At 40.5% G+C, this 14,414-nt stretch overlaps 1 protein-coding gene across 2 annotated transcripts in view; it reads right to left on the minus strand.

Annotated features, from left to right (window-relative positions):
• The window catches only part of oxr1a (oxidation resistance 1a), a 148,896-nt gene that overhangs the window by 80,124 nt on the left and 54,358 nt on the right, over nucleotides 1–14,414 (minus strand). The window contains exon 3 of one of the 2 annotated variants that reach the window (XM_055041779.1): nucleotides 5,498–5,694. In XM_055041779.1, coding sequence (XP_054897754.1) covers nucleotides 5,498–5,694 — 197 coding nt within the window. Of the gene's footprint in view, nucleotides 1–5,497; nucleotides 5,695–14,414 lie in introns of those variants that run through there. The other variant, XM_055041775.1, reaches the window with a different exon arrangement.

Here is a 14,414-nt window from a genome sequence, read left to right on the forward strand (position 1 = left end):
TTATTTATTCTAGACTTTAATTTATTTATTGATAATTTATTTTATTATTTATCTTCACCAGGAACAGATTTACAGTCACACTTTTCACAATTTTCAGTATTTTTTTCTACATATTCTGGTAGCCAAGCAACAACATTTTGCTGATAAATTAACTTTTTATCTACTTTTATTTAAGCATTCCTCTAACGTCTTGAGGGGCACATTAAAAGCCACGGCGGGCTGGATTTGGCCCCCCAAGACTCGGGTTTGACACCTGGTCTATTACTTAAAACACCAATATATAAGCGCTAAAATATATTCAAGTTGGTTGAAAAAATGTGATGCTACAGGGGTATTAACACTTTAGCTCGGTGGGGTAGTTGCTATTCTGTTTACCTGGACTTCCCAAGAGATTTTAGCATAACAGACTAAAAGACCAGCAAAAGAAGAAGAAGAAAAAAAAAAGACTTCACAACAACAGCGTGAAAAGCATCTGAATAGGTAATTACTGATATTTTTCTCAGCATGGAATCGTCGAGAAGAGCTTCTAATTAGCTCGAGCAAAAAACAAGAGGAAGGACATTTTCTGGTCTGAACAAAGTGAAAGCGTCCCATTAAAATGCCCTCGCTCTTCTCAGAGTATTCAAGGTTCAAAATTAAAGCAGGAACTGGGATGTGAATCCTGCTGAGAATACATTTCATTCCCTTTTAAAGATGGTTACAAATATGAAAAACGGCACTGGGTGATACTGGCACCTCCAGCTGCCATCTGTTCGTTAACGGACTGAGATCCACCACCTGAGATCCACCACTTGCAGCCTTCTCATGACGCAAAAAAGCAGCTGCTGGGTGACACAGAGAATAGTTTTAAAGGACAAACGCACCTTTAAAAAGCTGCAGAAAGCAGAAGTAAAAGAGTAAAAGAACAGCAAGGTAGCAACTTAACACCCAACCTGACACCTTCTTCAATCTATTGAATATCTGCTAATGGAAAAGCCGCCCCCACCTAAAACCGAGCGAGGTTTGTCAGTACGTCCCCTTTTTAACCCGGGAAAGAAAATCCCATGAATAACTAACAGGAGAATAATCAGTCAGCCGGGCCCGCTGTGCTACGGGCCCTACGGTTCACCGGCATGTGCCGTTCCCTCTCGTTTATTAGCATTTCCTGTGTCAGCGGCTCCAGATAGACCATACCGCTGTGCTAGCAGAGCAAGCAGTCCAGTTTCTGTCTATAACCCAACAATACGCACACAATAAAAACAACTTTTCCCACTCCAAGCAAAAAATTATTTTTGACAGGACGGCCCGCCCAGGCTCTAACGGATGATTGGTGTACTTGTATCCAACTCCGATGCAGCTCTGCCACTAAAATTTTCATCTGTGAAAAAATCAATACTTTACTTGATACGATTTCAGTCAGACAGGGAGCGTAACATTGCGAAAGGAGCCAAGGTTGGTGCCACAGCTTGTAGCGATCTGCTGGAGCCGTCTGTCCTTGTGACGGATTAGTCATCTCCTCACACCAAACCCCCCACACCTCTGGTCAGACGCGCAGGAAATGCATTAGACGATAATGAGAAAGATGGAGAGAGAGAGCAAAAAATAGCAGAGAGACGAAGCACAGAGGAACAAAAAAATTGTAGTCGAAGAAAAAGGAAAAAAATGGGCGAGGGTTGGGAAGGAGGCAGATACCGACTGATCCACTGACATGCTGTCAAGACTCTCCATTGTTACCAAAAGGCCTATGGGGGGGTTGGTGAAGGGTCTCAGGTGAGGCACAACATACCTTAGCATAGCTGGAATTAGAGCAGAAAGCATATAGAATGGGAACCATATGGATATGATCGGACTGGTTACCAGAATCACCATGTATCAAGATTTCAAAAGGTTCTGCATTCAAAAAACACATTTGCCAAGTAAGTCCTGGGGGAGCAAATGCTCCCGTCCCCTGGCCTGTCCCTTACTACAGGAACAACATTCGGAAAATTTCACAGTCCAAACCTCGCTGCATTTTTCTGAGATGTGCTCTCCATGCTAGTTTGTGACTTCATCTTGCTTATTACAGCCATACGTAACGTCAACATCTGATGAAATCTCGCTTTGACTAAGATTTGGACGCGCCAACTCTTAGGTTATCGTACCGTGAAAATCTCCTACAGTCCCATTCCTACACATGGGTTCTGTAGAAGACCTGAAAAGACTTAAGATAAAGAACTGTGTGTAAATCAGTACAAGCACTGGGCTATGAAACACTTTTCCCAGGTGTTTTTTGGCTGCTGGTGTTTGTAAATGAGGCTGATTCTGTGGAAATGGTCTTGTTAAGGATGCTTGATAATCAGCCAACACTGTTATAATGAAGTAAAAAGGTCAGGCAAGGTCAAGGCACTTAAAGGCTGAAACGCTGGGAGTCCGAGGAGACCTGGCATCAAGTGTCACACTTTCTCCAGAACCTTTTCCATCAATTCCTTTGGGTCCAGCTTCCTTCTCCTCCAGTATCCCCGTTTCTTCATCTTTACTGTACCGTATATCACAGCACCGAGCCTTTCCCTGTGCTCTCTCTTTGATGTTGTTACATCGACTCCCTTCTTTATGTTTGATCTTCTCCTTTCACTTGGCCTGCTTGCTTTATTTCTACCTGAACATCCCCATTATTACCCCTCTCCTCACACTGCTCTCCTCTGTCTCCTAATCCTTCACATTTTGATTTTCACAATTTTGCCATTTTTAATTTGTCTCCATCTTTACCCTACAAGACTCTCTCTTTTCGATTTCCTCTCATCTCGTTTCTTTCAGCTCTTTTTCCTTCCCTCTTCTTATTTCCAGTTATCTAATTTCTCCTCCACTGTGTCTCGTTTATCCTTCGCTTTCAATTTCTTTCCTCTATTTTACCCTCCAATTAATTCGTCTTGCTTCTATGCCCCTCATTTTTTCTTAATCTTTTCATTTCATCTCATTGCTTCCTGTTTTATCATCTCAGTTGCCTCGTTTGCCTCCTCTTCCCCAGTTGAACTCTTCCAGCACCGTTTCTCTTTTCTTTTCCTTCACCTTCAGACCCCGGTAGTTTCGACCCCTTCTCTAAAGCAACAGGGATGTGGAGTGAATCTTCCGAGATAAAATAAAGAACTGCTTCGCTCTGACCATGTAAAACTGTCCTTGACTCCTCTTCTTTTTTGCGCCGCTGACGTTCGGTTAAGCAGCGATTCCTCTTCTCGAGTCAAAGGACACATGCTTTTAATGGAGGAAGACCCCCGACACCATCAAACGCCTCCCGGATGGTTTGTCAGGTCATTAAGATGTCTTTTGCAACGACACTGGGTGCCTCTAATGACAGAACTGTTTTAAGCTTTGCAGACAAGCACGGCCACATTATTAGTATCCCATTAGAATAAATTAGCATGATCAGCCCAGTAGGAGCAACCCGGCCTGGGTTTGACTCCATGAAATGCCACAGGGCTACGCTTGCAGCGTCCCATCAAGATAGGAACCGGAGAGTTGGGGGAACTCACTAATCAATGTCTCATTACGCGCTGCAGCAGTGTTGATGCCTTATTTCTGCAGTCAGAGTGAAAACGCTGGCCTTGATCCCACCGTTGTTTATCCAGGCCAATAATTAACTCCTACGACTCAAGTGATCAAGGTTCGCACGGTTTGTTGTGTTGCTGTTAAAATCCCGTAAAAGCACAATACGTCAAAGACGTTCTTCATTTACTGGCTGACTTATAGTCACTCTGAGTGCTGTTAAAAATCAGTCCTCTGTTGTTGCTGAAGAGCTCACATGACAAGAGTCGGCTGAAATATCAGCTGTCAGTCCACCTGGGCAGCTGAGACCTAATCCCCAAACTTCCTTCATCGACTATCGCCCACTGAACTGATACAGACGACCACAGATCAATTCCTGATCCAATCCTGGCTAGCAGGAGACAAGTCGATGCACGATAACTCTCAAACACGCACACAAGCCTTCATGCAACTCCTGAGTCCTCGATGTGGAAGAACCCACCCAGACATTCCCCTCTCTTTCCAACGCTGCTGCTCTGATTCAGATGACTAACTGCACAGGCACCAAGTGGAAACCCTACTTTGCAGTGAACTCCTACAGAAAATGATTTGAAAGATAAACTGCTTTAGGATGGAGGCGGCCATCGTAGTGCAGTTATCTTTTTATTTAGTACCAGGTTGGGGCGTGCTGACATCTTTAAGAAAGAGATTCAGCAAATTTAAAATGCCACAATATTTCTGGTCAAAATGAAGGTTTTGCAGAAAAGCTCCGTCAGCATGTGACTTCGGTGCACTAAATGCAATTTCAGCAAGTCTTGATGCTCAATTTCAATTTTCTACTGAAATCATAATTTTTCTTTTTTTTTGCGCAGTCATTCACATGACAAATTTAAATGCAACCACAATCATATTTCTACATGAATGGTTTGCGACCTCAGTACGGCCCACATGCTCACGTCACACAGCAGTCAACTGTTTTTGAAAGTCCAGCACCACTCTGGACTTTGGTGCTTTAGAAAAAGAAAGTGTATTTCACTGTTTTGGAAATTTATCAAAAAAGAAAAAAGTGACAAAAAAAAAAAAAGAAAAAAACGCCCAGAAAATGCGTAACTATCATAGGAATGCCATGGTAAACTAACCATTAGCTCATTATGATGCAAAGCTGACATCTGCTGACCCTAAAGAACTAAAAAAATATCATTTTATGAAAACTGGGCTGCACAGTGGCACAGTTAGTAGCACTGTTGCCTTACAGCAAGAAGGTCCTGGGTTCCATTCCAATCTTTCTGCATAGGTTTTGCATGTTCTCCTTGTTCGAGCGTGGGTTCTCTCCAGGTACTCCGGCTTCCTCCCACAGTCGAAAAACATGACTGTCAGGTTAATTGGTCTCTCTAAATTCTTCTTAGGTATGAGTGTGTGTGAATGGTTGTTTGTCCTATCTGTCTCTATGTTGCCCTGTGTTTTGGGGGGCCTCCCACCCGAAACGTTTGCTGAAAAAAGGCACCAGCACTCTTCCAGTTCCCTTCGGTCTTACTGTGACCTAAGCAACTTGCAAGCTAAACCACGTCAATCAATGGAACTGGGAACCATTACACTCCCCAGTTCACAATTAGATTAACTCAGGCTCACTTCATCAGCTGTGTGAAGTCAGTTCCCCAGAGTGTACTCAACTCTCAGAGCAGCAAACGACCCTTGAAACCCAGAGACAGAGCTGGAGCAGACAATTAGCCCCCACATCGTCACTGCAGTCGCCAAAAATAGAATTCATACCAGGGGTAAATCTCATCTGGGAACTATAATTAGAGTTTGTTGGCAGGAGATTCATTGGGAGTTGGGAAGCAAAGGCGCACTACCCTTAAAAGTGGCATGATAATGTTTCAGAGGTACACTAAAGTGTATGCACAGGATTCAACTTAATGCATCAAAGTCAAATTAAACTGAAACAGGTGGAAAATGGCATATTTAACATTTTAATCTGCAGAACCAACAGATCAGTCCCAGAGTGCTCAATGTCATTTACCTATGGTGTACCCCCTCTTCAGTTCGACACATCGAGGAGAGCGCAGCTGGGAGTTGGTGGTGTTGTTTTCCTGCACCGCCAGGCCGGTGGTCGCCTTGGCAACAGGTGGCGCAGCCTTGTTGCGGGGCGAGGCTGGCACCAGAGTTGGAGAGAAACCTTGACTGGCAATATCCACCGACTGAGACTTCTGCTTCAGCCTGCAGAGGGGGAAACAAAGCAAAGGAGCAGAACCAGTTACCGACACCATCAAAGAAAAAAGGAGGGACCGCAGAGTGGAGGCGTGAGGGAACGTTACAACGAGGACAGGACAGGTGACCTTCACAGCTGAAGGCCGTGAAGGGAGAATGACTGCATCTGATCTGAAGCGTTTGCATCTGGGATGGTCGGTGTCGACGGCGGGCTGCGATACAGTAATGCAATCATGCGAGGCAATTTTTTAAGTGGCAAGGAAGTGAGGGAAAAGAAATCAATAGGTTAATCACACCCTTGTTGAGGGTGAATTCATTAGCATCGCTGTAGAGTTGTCTACTGTACAGAAGGATTAAACAGCAGGGTTTGGAAAGAGAGCAGCAGGAGTCAGGTGGGGGGTTGGACTTCACTGAAAACAGTGACAAAACTGGAGCCAATTTATTCAGCAGAGATAGCGGCTTCTCTTTCATGCATCTAAAAACAAGCTGGTGGCCTCTTTTGAAAAGGCTTAATAAAGCCCATCTGTTGACAAACGGACCAGAATGCAGTTGAGAATAAGACGACATGCCCCGACGGTCATGTCTGTTCAATAATTTGCCAGCTAAAGTGTGTTAAAGCATAAAACTACTGAACTGATGCCAGACTTCAGGTTCCAGTTTTTTGCGAAACTGCAAAAAACTGGAAAGGAGGAGATGGGGACAAAGGAGAAATAAAAGTATGGAGAGGACACAAGTGAACAGTCCAGAAGCCTATCCTTACACCAGAAAGAGAAAAAAACAACAAGCAATAGCAACAAAAAATATTTATGCATATATAACAATTACCAAAAAAAAAAAGAAAAGAAAAAAAATAATCACTGAAAAGTACATGCAAGAGGTTCAATTTAGAAAATATTCTGCAGCCAAACTCCTGAATGTTTGGACACAAATTGCAGCAATAAAGTGAACAGTAAATATGTATTTTTTTCACATTCAAATAAATAAATAAATAAAAATAAACTCTAGGTAAAATTACCAATCAAAACATATTACAATTTGCATAGCATTGAACTGAGATATATGGCTGAGATCAGAATTCTGAATCAGAGAATCTTTAAAATGCTCAAACTAAAAGTAACAGGTAAATATCTTGTATTAGTATTCAGTTTTGTATGCAGCTGAGATATCTATTTGAAAGTCAGTTGTTATTGATTTAGGAAAGTGTTACTTGCTGGGTCAGTGATGATATATTGAACACAGCCAACTCTATTGAAGATTACTTTGCCTCTTTAGGTGCTGGTCAGAGTAGAAAAATAGAAAACAAGCCAGTTTGCAGGTTGAACATTCCAGCAGAGGCCTTTGGAAAAACACAGCTTACGTAAAAAAACTCAAAGACCTACTGACTGAGGTCGAATCAAATCTGTCTCCAACAACAACACCAAGCCTATTAAAAGGCTAACGAGATCTCTGGTTTAAGTTTTACAGATAAAAGTGAGCTAACTAGGCTAATCTGAACAGCTAATCCTGCACTCAGCATCCAGTTGGCCCCTTTACAAAGGGATCCAAAAACGCAACAACAAAAAAATAAAAAACTACCATAACTCCATTGGGGGCACACACTCACAGACAGAAAAATAGCCAAAAAACAAAACAAAACAGGAGAGACAGTTTAAAAATACACCAAGAAAAAACTTGGAGGAACAGGGTGAAGAATTGCTCCTGAGAAGACTATCTGTCTCCAGTGTGGAAAAAGTCCTGAAACAGCATTAAACGAGTGCCAGCACTGCGCCTCGTCGCACGCTCCTTCAATCATCCCGGTAAAACTGCTGAACCGAACAGAATCTTTCTGGCCGTTTCACCCGAGCGGTCTGAGGCGGCACACGTGGCACAGAGTGCCTGATGAAAACGCATAATCTCCATGGAGACGACGTCCATTAACGGTCCTGTTCCTTCAAAGGTCTGAGAAACCAAACAGATGTTCACAGCTGAGTTTGTAGACTAAAGTTGAACAAGTTCAACCAGATAACATAACTCAAGTAGAGCTGCTACTAACGATTATTCTAACGATTAGGCTGATAAATTAAATCTGATATATTAAGAAATATCTGATTTATTGAAAAAGTTGGCCCATTCTACAGATTTCTCTTTTGATCACTTAAACGTTTTTAATTACATTAGGAAAGATGCAAATGAACCAAAAATTCAGTTACTTTTCCAAAACATTTTGTTGCCTAAAAAAAATAATATTCTCTTAGTGAATTTGAACCAAGTGAAGCTAAATCCATTACAGATAAAACCATTTGAGGAGTTTTGGCTAAAACATAAACAGACAAAGGTGTTTTCATTTCAAATCCAAAATGTACATATATTTTGGAAAGTTTTGCCTCAATTCCTGCTCTTAATCTGTTGTTTTTGCAGCTAATGGTCTCCTTTTTTAAATTTGTATACTCCAATTAGAGATTAATCGATTACCACATTAGCTGAAGAGTATTTCAATAATCGACTCATCGCGATTAATCGAATAAATCGTTACAGCCCTAAATTTGAGTTTGTTCATGTTCTTCACATCTGGTCTGTTTGTATATGTTTGCATCAAGCAAACCTTCTTGGATGTGACAGAAACTGCTCAGAGCAGGGAGTTTGTTTGACCTGCTGCTATTAGCAGCAACAGAAGACTTTCTAAGCTTCGGCATTGGAAGTGAAAAAAGTGGATCGGTGGAGGGGATGCGACGCTGTGTGAAGTCTATCTGCACTCCCTTGGGAGCTGATGCTAATTACCGTCTCATCAACTTAACTTGGCTTAACAGAGCTGCTGCATGGTTTTCAGGGGGCCCAAAGCCCAGTCCTAATGCGGCAGACCCCCTTTTTTAGGGTTACAGATTGAGATGCATTGATCCGTTATTAATATCGGCATCTGTCCCTATATAAAAAAAAAAAAATAATAAATAAATCAAAAATTTTTTTTGTAATATTTGTAACATTGTTACATTACAGTGACAATGTAAGGGCAGAGCCACTAAGTCTAACTCTATGCTTTGTACTCTGAGTGACATCAAGCTTTCTTTATTTTGCATTACTTTCAGAATTCCTAATTGCACTTCCTGAACCATTTGAAACCATTTAGTGCAGTTTATTAAGTTTATCAAGTTTTTACAGTTTCAGTGTCTTTATTATTTATTTTACATTTGTTGTTATACTCTTAATTGCACCGAGTGATAAAAATGAAAGTTGTGTTGTTTTTACATGTTTGACCAAACTTGTGACGCTATTGTTGTATTTAAGCATGCTGTCCTGGTGCAGTTGGCAAATAAATTTGTGATTTACTATTTTTATGTCTGATGAAAAAAAGAAACAATTTCTGTCAATTTGACAATGTTTCTGTATCAGATCAGTATTGGCCGATACTAAACCTCAGATATCTGTATTGGAAGTGAAAAAAGTGGATTGGTGCTTCCATGGTGAGAGATATGTTGTCCATTTTATTTAAAGTTGGGGAAAAAACTGGTAAAGGCTTGGATAAGTGTTAGTTACGAACAAATGTGATTTCTAAAACGAATAGAAGTCAAAACAAATTCCTAATATGAATAAAAATACAAACGTGTGTGCGTGTGCGTGTGCGTGTGTGTGCGTGGGTGTGTATGCACACACATTTGTTTGTAATACCTTGTTGGGGCCATTTTCCTTATGGTCCTCACATACTATGTTGCCTGGTAAAGTGTTTCCATACAAGGGGAAACACTTTACCCTAATCATTAAGGTAAATGGTGTGGGTGGGCGTGTGTGTGAAGAGGCTTTGGTGTGTTTTTAGTTTGTTTCAAAGATCATCCAACAAAGATGAGACTGAATCAATAACTTGGGTAAAAAGGAGGCCTTCTGTGCACAAGCTTTGTTCAAAGCAAGGCTTTGAGGTTCAAGAGACGCCCATTTATTCAGGAGCCACTTTGTGTTTTGAAGAATTTCTAAAGAAGAGAAATAAAAACAAACTATTATGACGTTGGAGGTTGTGTTTGGCTTGTGAGTTCAAGAAAATATCTCTAAATAGGCAGTACACATTGAATGGTACAGACTGTACAGAATATCTGCATACATAATATATCACAGCTTTGACAAAATATTTTGAAAAAAATCCATTATGATGTTCTTCACGACTTACTTCGTTTTAGTGGGACGCAAAATACAGTTTCCTGAAGCCGTTGTAGTCTTTGGTTACCAGGTCAAGGTATACTCAGATTTTAAAAAGTTAATGTCTCAAGACTATTAAAATATTTCTGTCCTACTCTAACCCTCAAACTATATGAGCAGACAGCCGGACTAGCTTGTTATAAACGGCAGAGAACTCAACTTAATAAAATCTAAATAAAACTAAGACTTATAAAGTGCAACAGTGTGATGTTTGCTGAACTTGGAAAAAAGTTTTCTTTCTGCTTTCAATAGACGCAATTAGAACACGATTCTCTTTTCATTTGTGAGCAAATAACATCATACTGTGCAACGGTAATACTCAAAGTCAAACCTGAAGTCGTGACACTTAAGAGAACTTTGTCATAGTTCTGCACTTGAGCTTCAGGTGAACTTTGACAAAACCTGAGCAGAACAAACATTGTTCCTACATCAAGTGAAAGAACAAAAGTAAAACAAAATATAATTAAAACCGCAGCTGGATCAGTTAACCAGCTGGAAATGGGACAGTTTTTAATATCAACTTATGTCCAATCACAGTTTCAAATCAGCTAAAATTTTCCATCATGAAATCCCAAAATCTTAAAATCTTTACAATGAATGGAAAGAAGGAGCAAATTGAAAAGAAGCCCCTCCCTCACATGTTGCTGGTCACCTCCTTGTAAGAAAACGCTTCCATTGTTTGTCTTGCTTGAAAAAAAGAAAGGCAAAATTGCAATATATTAAAAAGCTCGGTTTGAAAAAAAAAAAAAAAACAAAACAAAAAAAACCCCCAAAAACTTCTTATTGATCCTGTTAAAAGGGCATCCTAACAGATGCTACAGATTTGAACATAATCATGTGATAAGACTCTGTTCTAGCAAGTGTTTGGAAAGCATTGGGCAGCTTCATCATCCTCACAGCAGCGATGAAGGATTTGGAGATGCTGTAGGTTTGGTGTGCTTTGGAGTGTGGGTTCATTCTGAGCCAGGTATCAGTGTGTATCTGTTCTGTAAGCAAAGAACTCATTCTTGACAAAGTGGGAGGATGAAAAAAGGTAAACAAAGATAAAATCTATGAGCAAACTCCCCCAAAGACCTCCGGAGGGAGGCCATTTTAGTGGCAGTCTGACCTGTGACAGGAGGCTGGCATCGCTAAATACCGGGATCCACGCAGTTTGGCAAAGGATGCAGAAACAACGGGAAATTTGGGGCTTGGTCAAAATGTGCTTATTCCTCCACTAAGACGGATTAGAATTAGAGAAAAGGGGAGCTGCGTCTATGTATCGACTTCCTCCGCTTTAAACCCACTGCAGCAACAGAACAATACTTTTATTGTCGCAGTCCGACTTCTGGCAGCACAAACAACACTGTGAATGCTGCTTGTGTAACTTTTTAAAGTGAAAGGAGAGAAACCTTTTCAATCACTCCGGTTAAAAACTGACAAAGCTTAAAAACAAACTCCTTTGGAGACATAGCATGCAAGTTGATGAAGCAAGTTGATTTAATTATCGTTTTTGGAACACCTTCCTTTTGTCCTGTGGAGGAACATCAGTTATACATATATATAACCGATATACACACACACATGCAAACTAAAAAATCTGTAGTTCTGATCAATCTCTCCAGTTTTTCCACCACCCTGTCTGTTTGCTTCAAATTGCTTTTTGACCAGATTGCAAAGATTTCGGTTTGTGAGGGAGTCACAACAACAATCAGACAGGCGTGGACTACCTTAAGCCTAACAATAATGAGTTGGCCCCGCTTGGTGCCAGGATCACCAGCCCTCGTTGAGGAGGAGAGGGGCCGGCAGCGACCTGTGGTCGTGCATGTTAACGAGGACTTTCGCTGCATCCAGAAGCTTTAATGAAATCCGGCCCAACTGCGGCGCTCTCCGTCGGAACACTCCTCATAATGATGCACGGAGCCGTCCGCCGCATCACGCTCGTTGGCCCTCGCTAAATGCCACGGCGGCAATCTGTGTCAAAGGGTGGTTGTGGTGAATTTGACCAATGAGGCTTTAAAGCCGGGCTGCCCATGTAAATAAAGCGGTGACTGCAACAACGGAAGGCCAAACGCCCTGTTGGGTGGAGATAAAAGAAAAGAGAAAGAGAAAATAAAAAAGATATTCTGCAGATTATTAATCACTGTAACCTGAAAGTGGGCGTCATTCTGAGAAATTTATATAAAGAAGCCTCTCATCTCCTTCACTGGTTGTAGACGTTACAGAGAAACGAGGCCCAACATTTTCCTGGCTGAGTGGGTGTCCAAGTTGCGCTCCCTCTCTAAACTAATAGTCCGACTCCATGTAATCCTGACTCTTGTTTTTCTTTTTTTTTTTCAAATTGTCTCACTTTCTTTAGCCTGTGGCAAAGGCAGGCAGAGGGCAGAAGTACTTGGGAGAATAAAAAGCAGAGGAGCTGTCCAGCTGTGAGCGATTCAGTCAGAGCCGTTGAAGTCGCGAGGAGGTGAGATCTCCTGCCAAGATGAGACGGGGTGCAAGTAAAAATAACTCCGAAAGAGCTTAGGGCTAATCGGGATCTGCAGTCATTGTGTATGTGTAATGCAAATAAAACACAGTGCCAACACTCAGATATGTTTTTGATTATGATGGCACATAAAAAAAGTAAAGAATACATTGGACAGAAGTTTTTTAAGGCTCTTACTGAACAGTTTTAGTAGATTTTGATTAGATTTCAAAAAGTATAAGTCACAGAATTTCATTTTCTTCTCTCTTGCACATGTATAAAGGTAATGTTGACCATATGACAAGATAATTGTTTTCCACACCATTTTCCTCAAAATAACTGTTTTCATATTTCAGGAAAAATATGAATCGTATTCATTGTTGCATTAGACCAGACCAAAGACATTTCTATCTTTTTAAATGAGAAGTAAAAGAGTATTTTTCTTTTGTTTGTTCTTTCAAAGATCGCCAGTTGCTAACTGAAGTTGTTTAAAGTTAGCATGAGGATAAAAAAAATGTTCTCAATATATTAAAATAGATTGTTGTAAACATCTGAAAGTGCTTCATTGTTACTTTACACATTCATTAATTTTCTTCTTAAATTTGCCTTAGCTTCTGCTAGCACTGTTAGCTCCTGAAAATGGCTTTTTTTTTCTTAATGTTTAGTAAGTTCACAAAATATTTTTAATAATCTTAAAAACAATGTTTGAATTGTGAAAACTAATTTAGGTTTTAACTGGGTGAGGTAACTGTGTTAAATAACTGCAGCTCAAGTGTGTAAGCTAGTATTTGTTCATTAAGCTAGTATGGGTGGTCGTGAATGCTAATCATTTTCGACCATGAAAAGTAATAGTCGGGTGTTAGGCCACCTCTGTACTTACAGAAGCCATTTTTCTTTCGTTCAGCATCTGAGACGCATCAATGTCTGAAAACAACACATTCTCTCCTGTTCTGAAATCCTAGCATTGCACATGCAAAAGCACAACAGCGTTGATGTGAAAATTGCTTTCTAAAATGACTGGCTAATATCTATCAGCCCCCCACCACCAGAAGCCACCTGCTGTCAAACATAGTTCTGGGGAAAATAAAGAAAACTAAGTGCTTCTGAGTGTAATCCGGTTGGCACTCCTTGAAATCTTCTCCAACAGAAACATCATTGTCACAGAGATATCGCTTCATTTGATGGATTGGTTATAGATTGCTTCTTTCCACTCTGGCCTCACGGTAAATGGAAAAACAATCTCCACACATACGTGAATTTTCTTCAAGGAGACATGCTCCTGCTGCGCCATCGTTGACAGCTAGCACTTTGTCCTAATGCTTTTCAGCTGAGGGTTCCCACACGTTTTAGTACCTGCTGGACGTTTATGCATCTTGTCAGAAGGACGGCGATGCAGGTCCATTTACCACCTGCATCGCCATTAATGTCTTTTTCTCGTCGTTTTCAGCTAAGAAAGACAGGATTCTGTCTCTTCATTTCACTGTTGAGGACAAGTAAAAATAATTAAAATAAATACAGATAACAGAAAATGTGGTACATTAGGAACAGGCATTTATCATATCGCTTATCATTTATTGTGATCGTATCATAAGATTTTGTCATGATACAATAAAATGGTTGTATTGTTAGTGGTGAAAAATAGTACAAATAACTCTGTTTGCTCAATATAGGTCTATTGATATTTATTGACACAAATAAATATCAATACATTTGAAAACATGACTAAATGCAGCTATTGTCAAAGTTATTCATCATAAGTATGAATAACCTATTCATACTTATGAACTTATTCATACATACATAAGTATGAATAACTTATTCATAAGTAACTTATGAATACCTTTGGACAACAAACTGAAATAAGTTTGGACAACAGAGCAAACAGAAGCACAACACACAGCAGGCAGCAAACCCTGGAACTCCAGCCAATGATTTCTCTGTCACTTAGCAGCATCTGTCAACAGTATCCAACATCTCCATTTAGATTAAAAAAAAACACAAACAAACATTTCAGCCTGAGGGCACACAACTGGTGGAAAGACTGATATTTCTCCAAAGTGTATTTATATCACTGTGAAACACCCCTCAGCTCCAGCCTTTCACTGAGGACTTTGCTGACACAAAG

The sequence above is a fragment of the Poeciliopsis prolifica genome, unplaced genomic scaffold (genome assembly GCF_027474105.1).
Source record: "Poeciliopsis prolifica strain line A6 unplaced genomic scaffold, Auburn_PproV2 SCAFFOLD017, whole genome shotgun sequence".
In the NCBI taxonomy this organism is placed as follows: Eukaryota; Metazoa; Chordata; class Actinopteri; order Cyprinodontiformes; family Poeciliidae; genus Poeciliopsis; species Poeciliopsis prolifica.